We start from the raw sequence: 14,335 nt of genomic DNA on the forward strand, positions 1-14,335 counted from the left end.
CCTCCACCTAATCATCTCTACTTTGGCTTGTGTTTCTGCCACCTTAGGGCACTATGTCCTGGAACTCATCATAGGAGAAGGGTAGGCCTATGCTGGCACCCAGATGAGGCCATCAGAGAAAATTCTCTGTCTTCCCCGAAGATGTCCCCTCATCTGGTAGCCCAGAGGGCTGCACATCCATCATGTGGGGTCTTGGGGAGGCTCCCTTGACCTGCGTCCCTCTTCTGTGGTTGCAGGGAAAGGCTGGTATGTGTTACTCTCCCCACACTCAGGCAGTAGATATTGGCTCACTGAGCCTGCCTTGTCCACAGTGCAGAGGGGAGGCAGGGCTTGGTTCTGACTTGATTAACAGCTGTCTCTCCAGCCCCGGAGATGACTTTTCAAAAGTTCCCAGTAGGAGCTGGAGAGAGGGCCCAGCTCTTATAGGCTTAAAACCAAAAAGACAAGAGCTCCCACGGGTGAGGAAATGAAGCAGTTCGGAGGTCCTCTTGCTTCTTGCTTGGGGATCTGGTACCACTCCCTCTGTGGCCCAGAGCATCATCAAGCACCAGCTGCAGATGTGGCCAGGTACCTCCATCCTCCAACATAAACCCGTGAACCAGGTGGATGAAGAGATGCAGTCTCTGACCAAGTTGCTCCCACCCGGAGATACTCAGCAAACATGGAGGTCCAGCCACTGTGGCTCCCCACAAGCACAAGAGGCAGGCCCTCACATGATGCTCACTGCAGGAAGGAGGCTGAGACCCAAGCAGGTAGACTCCAGGGCCCGGCCAGTCAGTGATAGTATAATTAGTGTAAAAGCATAGTTTTGGTTTTTTTTTTTAGGTTTTAATTTTCAAAGGTTTTCTCATACTTTCAACCTCACCATCACACCAAGAACCATTTTACAGAGGCCGGGTTAACAGAGAGTGCCTCGAGGCACAGAAAAGCTGAAAGAGCCATGGTGAGAAACACAGCTCCTGAATCTCACCCATCCTCCACGCTCTTTCCCCACTCCTTGGAAAATGGGCCTCCCAGCAGCAGCGAATGCAGCAAATTTACACAAGTGAGAGCTTTCCAGAGTGGGGACAGTACCTGAATCCTGAGAGTAGCTGAAGCCAGTGTCGCCAGTACTGCTGCTGTGTCCCAGGGGCTGTCCGCCTGCCATGAGCGCCGTGAGGTGTGGGGACAGGCCCAAGTCTGAAAGGCAAAGTTGGCACTGGTGGAAGGAGGCAGAGGTGAGGAATGAAGCCTTGGCACGGTCTGTGGTAAGGGTATGGCTAAGATTCCCCCCCTACACCCCGATTTTGACCCTTGTTCCTTTCCCATTCCATCAGACCCACTGGGCTCCCCACAGGGCACCTGCCCGACCATGTCAGCCAGGTGGGGAGGAAATCTCAGGTGAGTCCTCGAATGAGGACACCTTCCAGTCACACACAGAAAACGTCACCTCCCTGAATTCTACTTAGTTTAAAAAGCCTTCCCACAGGTGGAGTGTGGAGAAGCTGCCGAGCAGGATAAAGATAGAGAGGAAGCGTGGACCCGGGAAAGGGAGCAGAGCGACTGGGCGTGGGGGTGGGGCTGGGGGAGACCTGAGGTTCGTGAGCTGGTAGAGGCCTGGAAAGGGCAGCTGAGGCCCGGGAGCTGCAGGCTCAGGAGACTGGCTGATGGTGGGCTCCACAGGCCATCTCAAAGCAGCTGACCGGATGCTGCAGCTCTTCCTGTCTCAGCCTCACCCCTCCCTCCCCAGTATCAGCAGAAGAGCAAAGGAAGTAAAAAAACGGGGCTGCAGCACTGAGATACCAGGGGCAGAGGGACCCAGGAAAACTGAGGATGCATTGAGAGGCTGCAGGAGAACTCTCCTCAGGAAACCAGCCAGAAAGTGGGCTCCCACAAGCCTGCTGGCCCCACCTCACCAGAGGCTACACAGTGTTTTTTTTTTTACCAAAGCTGAAAGGATGGCAGGGACTACATAGTTAAAGGAAGTCCCTAACACGACAGACATATGAGACAGAGTTCTAAGAGGAGACAACACTTAAAGAAAAACTGTTAATTGGATACATGGTAAAGTTCAACAACTAAATCCACTAAGAGGAGCTGGGAGAGGTGTGTATTGGGGGAAAAAATGAAGATAAAACTCTCTTAGAAATTACAAACAGGCCTGATAGATTTAATGGCCACCATGGTTGAATGTGCCCCTTCAAAATTCATCTGCTGGGAACTTAATCCCCAAGGCAACAGAGTTGCAAGGTGAGGCCTAACGAGTGGACTAACGCTGTTGTCACAGAAGGCAGTCAGTTATCTCAAGAATGGCCATGAGGCTGGAGAGGTGGCCCAGCAGTTAAGAGTGCTTGCTAATCTTGCAGAAAATCTAGGTTCGGTTACACACACACACACACACACACACACACACACACACACACAGTGGCTTGGCATCTTCTGTAAGCCCAACAACGCCAAGGGATCTGATGCCCTCTTCTAGCCTGACTGTACCAGGCAAGCATGTGGTACACACACATACATGGAGGCAAACCACTGATAGTCACATTGACAAAGTGAAAACAAATAAATGAAGAGGAGGAAGAGGTGGAGGAAAAGGAGAATGGTCTTGGTTTAATAGAGTTTGGCCCCTCTTGCTCTGTAGTCTTGTCCTCTCTTGATTCCCTTCTGTCATGGGATGGCACAGACAAAGGCCTATTAGTGCTCTTAAGACTTCCAACCCTGGTCAGGTGGTGGTGGCGCACACCTTTAATCCCAGCACTCAGGAGCCAGCGGCAGGTGGATCTCTGTGAGTTCGAAGCCAGCCTGGTCTAAAGAGTTTATTCTAAAACAGCCAAGGCTATGTTCAACAGAAGGTCCAATTCAAGGACAGGAGCCCCTCGGGACCATCTCCTGCCAACCGGGATGGTGGCAGCCACAGTGTGTTTAGACACCATCTCTGAGGCTGCAGCAAAAGCCAGGAACGTGTGTCTTGGTCTCTTCTAGTGAGAGGGGTTGTTTGAGCCAGACCATTGTGGCTCGGCTGCAAAGCATTTCCCTCCCAACAGCTGACCCAGCTACCCTGAGATTCCACAGACCACCACCATATCTCATGGGATTGGGACGTCTCTAAATTGTCCTACAAAAATTCACACAAAAGGGTTTGCTCCCTAAGAGCATGCAGCAGGTAAAAGACACTTGGGCAAGCTGGGCATGGTGGGGCACACCTGTAATCCCAGCACTGGGGGAGGCAGAGGAAGGCGGAGATAGAACAAAAAGATGTTTCCTCGCCCTGGCCAATATTTACTATGCGAATTGTTTGCGATTATCCTGGAAGAAACTACCAGTCAACGGGAGCCAGCGGAAAACACCAGCTGTGGTTGGGTTGGCAAACCCAAAGCCATTGGTGGTCTGAGGCTCATTTAGGGAAAAGCAGCCTTGTGGGCTGATGGGTTCTGAATCCTTGGCTTCTGCAGGGCTGGTAGCGGGCAGTGGCTATTGCTCGTCTCCTAGGACCAGACTATAAGAGATCAGTCAGCCACATCAATACCTTAGAGGCTGGAGAGCAAGAGAGAATATCCCAGGTACACACTCCATGGCTTACCACTGTCTTCCTGATCAGGAGGGGCAACCTTGAGCCTCCATGCACAGCCCTCGGTTCTGGCCAGGCTCACCAGACCCTGCTGCTGTCCTCTGCACACAGGTGCAACCAATTCCTAAATCCAGATTACCTCTCTCGCCATCAACCCGCTTCAAACTTACTCTTCACTCTTGGGGAAGGCACGTGCCTTGGCATTTGCCAGGGGTACAAAAAGATGGCCGGCAGGATGGGGGCCCCACCATGGTTTTGTATGTCTCCATTTGTGCAGTACCTGAAAAGTTGCTATCTAAGAAGTCAGTAGGTGAAATTATCAGAGTTCCTAAGACATGCAAAGGCAGAAGCAGAGTCCCACATGTTCCCAAACGTCCCAAGCACATCACAGTGGTGACTTCATGCAGAGCCCAGTTCACCCATCATCTCTGGATTTTTAGTTTTCTTGCTCTGTCCACCTCAAACTAAAAATACATTCTCTGGGATGCTAGCTGTCACGGAGCCGCCAAGCCCTTGTGCTTGTGAGGTCTCATTAGCAGATTTCCAGGTGGGTAGGTGGGGTTCCTGTAGGAGTCGGGATCTCCAAGACACCTGGAGGCTGCAGGGGAGTGCACCTCAGGGTGGGTGGGGTAGCCATGGAGTGGAGGTTGCTCCCTTGTGCTAATGCTGAGCTGACTACTGACTTTCAGTTGGATGCTAAACTGTGCTACAAACCTGGGCTGATAGGGGGCTGAGAGCAGAGCTGTCCGATTACTTTCTGAGAAGGAGGGGTCCCATCTGTCATTCACTCAGAGGAAAGCAGGCACCACAGCCTCCTTGGGAGGTCTGGGGGTGAGGTGGTTTTTCGACACAGGGTTTCTCTGTGTAGCCATGGCTGTCCTGGACTGGCTTTGTAGACCAGGCTGGCCTTAAACTCACAGCGATCCGCCTGCCTCTGCCTCCGGAGTGCTGGGATTAAAGGTGTGCACCACCACACCCAGCTGGATCTCTATTTCTGGAAGAGGAAAAACTAACTAGGTCTGAGTCATCTGGCAAGAAGTGAGAGCTACAGGCTGAAGGGGCTGCGCTTGAAATCTCCTGCCAGTTGCTGAGCTGGGTGACGGCCTTCCTCAGTGTGGCTCGAAAACCCCAACCATGTTCACCTCAGAACAATATACCCCACCTGCAGTGAGCAAGAGGCACCAGTGCAGGCCAGAATCAATGGGTGGGAAATAGAGGAAAGCATCTCCACTGCACACATGCTAATTACAATGGAAACAACACTGCCTGGAGAAGGCTGACAGACCACACCTGAAGCAAGAGGTCAGGTTAACCCAGCTAATAATCAGATCCCCTGACACGTGTGCCGCTAATCTGATGCACGAACAGGATCCCACCTCTCCTGCAGCCCAAAATATACAACCTGATCTGGGAGCGCCAGACTTACTCAGGAGCACTCTACAAAAGGCCTGACCAGCCCTGTACAGAAGGAAGTGTCTGGGCAGGGCTGAGGTTTAGCATGTGTGGGGCTCTAGGGCTGCAGTTATGTAAGTTGAGAACCCTATGGGAAACTCCCTGTGCTGTTTTTCCAACTCCTTTAAACCTAAAATTATATCAAAAGAAAAAGCTGAAAAACAGCATCTAACCTCTGATTAGAGCAACTCCCCTGGCTCTTTGGTCTTGTGTGTGTGTGTGTGTGTGTGTGTGAGAGAGAGAGAGAGAGAGAGAGAGAGAGAGAGAGAGAGAGAGAGAGAGAGAGAAGTCACGTGCATGCATGTGCACACATGTCCCACCAGATGAGTAGCCCTGAGCATATGACAGTGACACCTTGATGGAAGGCTATGGTTTGGCACTGATAACCCCCCCCCCAACACACACACACACAAAAGATTACTAGGAACCATCAGAAGAAAACACTGACCTGGGAGGGAAAGGTCAAGGTGACAATTCTTGGGAGGAGGGACAGGCTAACTGAGCCACTGAGGTCTGGAAGGAGCATCGAATCGAGGTGACACTGAAGGAAAGCATTTGCCAGAGGCGGTAACGAAGTGGCTATCCCCTCCAGACCATGAGGCCCCCAGCTATGGTTCCAGAAAATCAGTTTCCAAACTTCAGTGTCCCCTGTTTCACTCTCCAGGGATGTGACCTCCTCCTCAGCATGCTCCTGCAGCAGCCCAGTGGTGGAAAGCTGCTTGGGAGTCACTGTGGCTACTCCTGGGTGGCCCTTCACAACAGGAAATCGGTGCTTTGAGCCTTAAGGCCACAGTCACCCTGAAATGGCTATACCGGTAAGGCCCTTAGCAATTGGGAAGGACCCCAGGTAGCAATCTGCCTGGGGATGTGAGGGTCCTTTCCCTAATTACCTGTGATCCTGTTGGAAATGCTGAAGAGTCTGGAGGTCCTCTGCCGCTGCACAAAGGGTTCCCGGTAATAGCGGTCCCCGAAGCACATGCCCAGGAGCTCTTTGCGGACAGTCTTGTTCCAGAGGCCGTAGATCAGAGGGTGGCAGACGGCACTGGTAAAGGACAGCCATGTGGCCCAAGTCTCCAAGGTTGGGGAGACACAGTTCTTCCCCCAGAGCGCCTCTGAGGTAATGACAACCATGTAGGGGCCCCAGGTGACCATGAAGGCGCCAATGACTACCAGGATGGTGATGAGGGCTTTGCACTGGTTAGCCGAATAGACCACGCCCTGAAAGGCGTTCCTCCTACTGCCGGAAGAGGAAGTGGAGGTACTGGAATTCTTCCTCCCACTCCTCTGGGCGTCCTCCTCCACAATGACCACCGTGCCACAGTGTACCTTTCGGGCCTTGACCCTGGCCACGCGGAAGATGAAACCGTAGCATACTAGCATGGTGAGGAAGGGAAACAGGGCACACCAGGTCTGCCAGAAGACGGTGTAGCCAGGTTCCCGGTGCCATGCAGCCACACACATCCACTTGAAGTCATCAAACTCCACCGACGACCAGCCAAATAGGGGCGGCAGGCAGCCAATGAGGGAGTGCAGCCAGATGTAGACAAGGGCCATCACCGCTCGGTTCCCTGTGATCTTCATGGGGTACACCATCGGATACAGGACGGCGTAATAGCTTAAAAAAAAAGAAAGAAAGAAAAAGGATGAGGAAGGTGAGAGGGGAGTAAAAAGGAAGCAGGGTGCCCTACTTTCTTGGGTAGGGACTCCTCACACACTCTGTTTTTTTGAGACAGGGCTTTTCCGTGTAGCCGTGGCTGTCCTGGACTCACTCTGGAGATCAAGCTGGCCTCGAACTCACGGTGATCCGCCTGCCTCTCCATATTTTGTTTTAAGAATAAAGGCTGGGTGGGGACTCTTATACTTTTCCCAAGTGACGCTTTGTGCTGTGAAGGCTTCCGAGAAAGACACCTTCACCCAGCCAAGCAACAGGCTACATCACATTGCCCAGCTGGACACTAGCAAGGACCCAAGGCACACCAGAGCCCACTTGTATTTAGGAATTGAGCTGTCCTCTTTGGGGACTATCCTAGTTTATTTTCTATTTCTGTGGTAAGCACCAGGACCAACTAAAACAGCTTGAGGAGGAAAGGGTTTATTGGGCTCAGGCTTCCACGTCACTGTGCACATCCAAAAATCAGGTTAGTAGGGCTGTCATTAAAGTGAACTCAACTGAATGGTGACAGTAGAGCAAAACGCCTGGCTCATGACACTCACATAGCACATGACAGGAGAAATTATGACCAATGCCAGCGTTTTCTGTACTGCTTTTAAAAAACATTTTAGACACAGTCTCTCTATTATGTAGCTCTGGCTGTCCTGGAACTTGCTATGTACACCAGGCTGGCCTCAAACTCACAGGGATTCACCTGCCTCTGCCTCCTGAGTGCTGAGAGTAAATGTGCCCCAAATCCAGCTTCGTGCATCTTTAATTACTGTATTCTTTCCTTTTTTTTTTTCTCCTTCCCAACTCTGCCTTGTCTCCCTCTGTCTCATATGTGGCATACAGATGTAACTGGTCTAGCCAGTTTGTGATTCTAATCTACACTAATGTCTAATAATAAAAATAAATAGCACCCACCATTAGCATATCTAAAGACACCAACTTTTGTTTTCACTTTTAGATTTAGATCATTTTGTTTTATGTACATGAGTGTTTTGTCTGAATGTATGTATGTCCACCACATGTCTGCCCGATGCCTGAGGCAGTCAGAAGAGGGACTCAGAGCCCCTGGAACTGGACTTATAGAAGACAGCTGGGAGCTGCCCATGTGGGTACTGGGAATCGAACCTGGGTCCCTGCAAGAGCAACAAGTGCTCTTAGCCATTGAGCCATCTCTCCAATTTTTTTTTTTTAAACAACAGAGTTTAGTCATAAAGATCTGGCCAAGCCACTGTGAAGCCATCTTGTGTTGAAGGGGAGATGAGCTACTTCTTCAGGCCAACCAGGTCTTGGTAACGCTCCATCATCCTAAGACAGTTTTTTTCTCCACTCACAGTTCCTCCACTGAATGACTCTGGGGCCAAGCTGTGAGGATCAAAGCTCTAATCGGGTGAATCTGTCTGTGTCCAACCCTATCTATCACCTGATTTCACGGATGCTACCTCCTTGGCACACCCTCTGGGCACTTCTACCTTGTTTTGTCTTGTCTCTTCCTCTGCATTCTCACAGCACCTATAGCACACTGGCATCTTTTCCACAGCGGAGCACCCCAAAGTTATATGACCACAGCTCTCCTTCCCTCCCATATTGATTTCACAGCCTATTTACCCACCCCACTGAGCTGTGTATTCCCAGTACAAGTGCTCAACAATTGCTTACCAAAAGAATAAACCCAGCCTGTTCCCTAAGTAGAAGGGCTCTCCCCGTCTCCTACATACCTGTGCAATCCTATTTGCTATTTAGGATGTCACTCAAGTGCCACCTGTCACTAAGCACTCAGTGCCCTATCCATCAACAGCAGTGACTTCTGAAGCTGTTTACTGGAGCTGTTGCTGTTCTACACTAACATCAACATGCATAGTTGAGTCTGTGCTGCCAAGATGTCACTCTGTAGACAGCTGGGTGTCTCAATCGTGCCTGTAGCTTACTACCCCAAGATCATGCCTTGGGATTTTAGGGCATCCTACAAATAACCACAGCACTGGCATAGCTAAACCGTTAATGATGCTAGTTGAGGGTATGGTCTGAAGAGTTGTCAGTCTCGCCTTCACTTAACTCAAACCCAGATTTAAGGAAGCAATGTGCATCTTCCTGGAGCTGCAGAGGCACAAGAGACGAACTCTCATCTGCAGCTGGGCAGTGTAACCTCGATCTGCATTCCACAGGACCCAAGAACGGGTGCTCAAAAATCATTATTTTTTAAAATATAAAGTACAGTGACAATAAGGCCTGATTCCTCTCTACTGTCAACAAACTTCCTCTTTCTGTGCTATTTAATCCATTCGGTCAGACACCAGCGCATCTGTGTCCCTTTGGAAGACCCCTTGTCACTCTCCACCAAGAATCCTGGCAGTGTGCTACCCTTACTGCAGACACAACAATTTCATGAATAGCCAGGGTCTATTTAAAAGATGTACTACAGCGCCGTTGGAGAGACTGCTCAGTGGCTAAGAACACTGGCTATTCCTGCAAAGGACCTGGGTTTGGTTTGTAGTACCCAACTGGTAGCTCGCAACCATTCATCTGTCCAGTTCTAGGAGATCGGATGCCCTTCTTCTGCCCCCTGAAGGCACCATGCACACATATGACACATACATACATACATGCAGGCAAAAGACTCATACATTTAATACATCTAAAAAGAAAAATATAAAAAGTGTACTGCAGTCAACTAAAAAATGCTGGAGGCAAATACACTAAGAACATGCAGTCATCATCTCTGGTTGGCTACACTGTGAGTTATCTCTTATTCCTTTTTTTTTTTTTTTTTGATTTATGTTGTTTTTATTACATTTGGAGAAGCTAATTAATTTGTTTGACTCATTCGTTCTACATTCTCGACAAAGCCGTGGGGAAAACAAGAATCTAGCCTTGGAGTGCAGCTTTGCTGTGCTCAGGGCAGCTAGTCCAACCCAAGCAACTATGTTCCCAAGAATTTGGGGACTTGTGTCAGCATGTGACAACATCCCTGACAACCCCCCTCTGCACTGTCCCTGGCCCTCCCACTAACATCCTTCCCAACTTCCAGGAAATCACATAGACTTTGACTCCATTTTTTTCTTCTTCAACAAGTCCAGCTCTTGTGTATAACAATTGAAACATAGGACGAGCGAAAGCTAGGCCTGCGGGCACAGCGCAGGACTCCGAGGACCCGCGGTGCAGGCAATCAGTGTGGGCATCGCCATCCATCCTCTTATGCCTCGGGCAGGGTCCACACTGGCTGTAAAGGCGTGCTGGGCTTCTCCAGGTATCACCATCCCCTGGGGTGTCTGCCTTCCCACTGCTCCCCTCAACCAGTCCTGGCCCATCTCCATGGAACAAAAGAGTAAAGGGGGCTTGCATCTGGGGCCCACCTAACAAGATGGAGCAGAGACCCAAGCAAGACACATCAAGCACACAGCAGAGAGGAACAGCTGGGTCTGAAGACGGGACTCAGATCCTACTCTGACATTTCACTCTCCTTGGCCCTTGTTTCATGTATAAAACAAGAACTAGAGGTTCCTAGGAAATTTTTTTAAAGCAATAGACCTTCTTTTATAAAGAAAAAGATTAAAAATAAATAAAGTTACAGTCGTGCATCAGTTCACAATAGGGAAACACTCCGAGCCTGTCGTGTGGTGATTTTGTTATGCAGAAGACATTATAGAGTAAAACATAGACGTTAGACATACTGAACACCCAGGCTGTGTGGTTCGAACCATCAAATACACAATCTGTCACCCACTGGGACATCATATGAGGTGCTTGCCTATACATAAAATATAGACAGTTAAAAGGAGAAGGCCTCTGGCTTAGGAGCCGAAGAGGAGGCGGGTCTCAGTTTGCTCACTCTCCTGAAGAAGAACCTTCTAGTGCCCTTCCCAGGGACAAGACCATGTGGAGCCGCTGAGCCAGAGATGCCTCGCTCTGTAGCCCTCCACAACTCTCCAAGCCTGATGCAAACTTACCGGTCGATGGCAATGACCCCAAGCGTGAGCATGCTGGCCGAGCTGATCAGCAGGTAGAGGAGGGCGGAGAAGTTGCACCACACCACGCCGAAGATCCATTCCCTCCGGATGGAGCTGGTCACCACGAAAGGCAGCACCAGCACGGACAGCAGGAAGTTGGACAAGGTCAGGCTGAAGACGAACTTGTTGCTGAGGGTGAGGAGGTAGGACTTCTTGTACAAGGTGACCACGATGACTAGGTTGCCCAGGCAGACGAATACGGTGATGATGACGATGGCTATGAACTCGGTGACAGCACCCCCTTCACCACCCTCGGCCGCAGTGAGGTTGCTCAGCTCCTTCCTGTAGCCGACGGAGGAGTTGAGGCTCATGGTCAATGCACCTGGGGATGCGGTGAGCCGGGCATGCTGGACAACTGCGGAAAGAAGGCGGGGCCAGGGGTGGGAAAGGCTCATCAGACCACATCATTTGTACCTCCTTATGAAAGAGGGGGCCTAGGCTTGGCAGGATCAAGTCGTGCACCTCGCATTGACCACCTGCTTTGGAGGCTCTTGGACAGCCTTTCCCACTAAACCTCTACAGCTTGTTTGGGGCACAGCTTGCTGGCTCTGTAATCCACTACTGTACCCCACCTCACCCCCTGGGCTAGCTTGGCTTCAGAATGTCTCCTAAACACCCACATCCCAAAGCCTGAGTACTCAGCTTGGCACCATGAAGGGGGCTGGGGAGGAGCAGTGAGGGTGCGAGGCCTGATGGGAGATTTTAGCTCACTGGAGGATTATCGTTCATTCATGGGATCCTCTCTTCCTCTTTTGCTGTTTTGAGTACTGATTGCTAGGAGGTCAACAGCTCTTCTCTACCGTGCAAGTCACTGGGACATGCAGCTTGCCACGGGCCCCTAGCAATGGGCCAATTGATCCCATTTGGACTAAAACTTCCCCTAAAAATTTCCAATACAGTACTGTGCATCAAATCCAGCATCCTCAATATACTTGGCAAGCACTCTCCCCCTGAGTTATACTCAGCCCAAATCTGCACTTCAAAGGAGCACTTTAAAAGGGTGGGCAGAGGGACAGGTGGCTTGTCTTAAGCATGCTCCGAGGGACATCTTGAGAACTGCGACTCTGGACCCTTGCTCCTAGGGCTGGATTGTCAGCTGGCAAGACTGTCATCCTAAAGGAGCTCACAAGGGCTTCAGGCCAGCCACCTTCAGTGACAGAGTCAAAAACCCACATTTTAACCCCATCCCAGTGGACTTGTGGATGCATTAAATTTGACCAAACAAGACTATCCTAATAACAATTCTGAGGTCCTGAGCAGGGTTAGTCAGTCAGAGTTAATACCAAATCAGGGTGGTTGCTCTCATTGGGCATGGTGGAGGCAAGGAAGCGAGTAGGGCTGGATGGAGACAGGGAGGCGCCATCTTGGCCCACACAGACTTCACTGTCTATTAGGCGTGGTCCCTGCTCTCAAGAAACTGGCTCAGGATCTTGGCTAAAATTCAAGGTTGACACACTTTAAGCATAAAATATGTAGACTAATATTTCCCCAGAACTTTTTTGTTTTTTTGTTTTTTTTTTTTTTGGTTTTTCGAGACAAGGTCTCTTTGTGTTAGCCTTAGCTGTCCTGGACTCACTTTGTAGACCCGGCTGGCCTCGAACTCACAGCGATCCGCCTGCCTCTGCCTCCTGAGTGCTGGGATTACAGGCGTGCGCCACCAAGCCCGGCTTCCCCAGAACTTTTTTATCTACATTAATCAGCCAAACAACAACAACAAAAATCCCACAGATCACTTTCCCCACCTGCTCTCCTTGTTTGTGAAGAGAAAAACACCAGAAAGAAAGGGAAGACAGCTTTTTGCAAGACAGATAGGGTCCCTGGCAACAAAATTCACCCCACGCAGCAGCAAGATGGCCCTCAGCCCTCCTAGAGGACCTGCAGTCTCTGTCCAGGCACCTCCGCCACAGGGCGGGAGGTGAGGCAGCAGCCTTAGTCTTCACAAGCTCTAGAGCCAGCTGGCAAGCTCCCACTGCAGGAAGTCTGACCTCAGCCACGCTGCCTGAAGTGGTACTAAGTAAGAGCAGCCCCGCACCCCTGGACAGCCTTCCTTCTCCTCACCAAACCCTCCTGGTCTCAATCACTTGTCACCATGGCGTCTGTCTACAGCCTTTCAGACAGACCCCCTTTTGCACTGGCTCAGGGAAGTCTACAACCCTCCTGATCTGTAAATGAACGTTTTGTTAAAGTACATGGTCTAGCCAATGTCAAGTGCAAAGGATCAGTTTTCTCCCGCATCAGGACCAGTGTCCTTGCCGTGTTCACCCTAAGAATAGATTACCTCATAGCAATGCTATCACCCTGTTGGGCTAATCTAAGTGTGTGGTCAAGCAACATGCAAAGTTTATAGCACAGATAATGCTGTAATGGCAGGTGTCCCCAGTCTTGAACATATGGAATTAATGTCTCTAAAGCTAAGTACAAACGTTACTTTGTGTTTACTTTGTGCGTGTCAGCCCGTATTTCCAAGATGCTAAAATACTCTGAATCTTGATCTGGTTACGCAGTGTCTTAGTTCCCCCAGTTTTGTGTCACTGAAACGGACTGTGGGTGTGCCAGCCACAGGTGTGGGTCATTATAAGGTACTTTCTGATTTTCATCTTCAGTTGTCAGGTTCTGGATTTTGTTGCCTCTAAGTAAACTATTAGTTGGCATCTCAGAATGAAGCCTTCACGTAAGCATATCATTCTTGAGTCACCTGCAGTAGCTGTAACGTGATGGTAAGGAAAACAGACTTGGCACCAGACACGGTGGTACACGGCTGAAACATAGCACTTGAGAGGCAGAGGCAGGCAGATCTCTGTTAGTTCAAGACCAGCCTGGTCTTAATAGTGAGTTCTAGACCAGCCAGAGCTTTCAGTTTGAGATCCTGTTTCAAAAAAAAAAAAAAAAGTACATAGATGGAAAGCAAATAAAAACAGTAAACCATAAAAATGTTAAAACCTACAAATATTATAATATTAGAAGCTTTTTTAAAAAAATGAACACACCAAACAGGAGCTCCTTTTTCATTTAACTTGACAATTCTATGTTTTCATGGGGTACATATCTATTTACTATGGCACAGATAAATAAGGCTAATTAACATATTCAACACCTTACATACTTTTCCTTCCCTGAGGCGGATATTTAAAATCTACTCTTAGCTGTTCTGAAATATACATTATTATAACTATAATCATGATATTACATAGTAGATCCCAAAAATGTATTTCTCACCAAGTACAGTAGTGCATATCTTTAATCTCAGCACTTGGGAGGCAGGCAGAGGCAGGAGGATCTCTGAGTTTGAGGCTAGCCAGGTCTACATAGAAAGTTCTAAGCTAGCTAGGGCTCCAAAGTGAGACCACTTTAGATTTTTTTTCTTCCTGGTTAATTGAACTTGGAAGCCCTTAAAGATGTGACTGGAGTGAAAAACATGACAGACAAATGAATATGTCCTCAGGCAGAGACCTGGTTACGTGTTCCCAGCACTTGGTCAGCTTGACACCCCTACCCCCACCCCCACCCCACTACACAGTGGGCAACTGAATGCTTTTGTTGGTGGATGACTTTAATACTTTGTAGGAAAGTTAACAAAAACAGAATGCAAAGCTTCCAGCCCAGGAGATGAGACCAGAGGAGTCTCCACTAGTCCAGTTAGCAGGCCCACCAGGGAATGCAGAACAT

At 49.5% G+C, this 14,335-nt stretch overlaps 1 protein-coding gene across 5 annotated transcripts in view; it reads right to left on the reverse strand.

The window, feature by feature from the left end:
- Positions 1 to 14,335, reverse strand: part of GPR161 (G protein-coupled receptor 161) — a 41,871-nt gene that overhangs the window by 7,481 nt on the left and 20,055 nt on the right. For all 5 annotated transcript variants that reach the window (XM_084790210.1, XM_084790212.1, XM_084790211.1 and 2 more), the window contains 3 exons: positions 10,610 to 11,024; positions 5,893 to 6,617; positions 1,075 to 1,179 (listed from right to left, as the gene is read on the reverse strand). In XM_084790210.1, the coding sequence (XP_084646336.1) occupies positions 1,075 to 1,179; positions 5,893 to 6,617; positions 10,610 to 10,980 (1,201 nt within the window). In that variant the 5' untranslated portion in view covers positions 10,981 to 11,024. The remainder of the gene's footprint in view (positions 1 to 1,074; positions 1,180 to 5,892; positions 6,618 to 10,609; positions 11,025 to 14,335) is intronic.

The sequence above is a fragment of the Acomys minous genome (genome assembly GCF_964271855.1).
Source record: "Acomys minous genome assembly, chromosome: 1".
In the NCBI taxonomy this organism is placed as follows: domain Eukaryota; kingdom Metazoa; phylum Chordata; class Mammalia; order Rodentia; family Muridae; genus Acomys; species Acomys minous.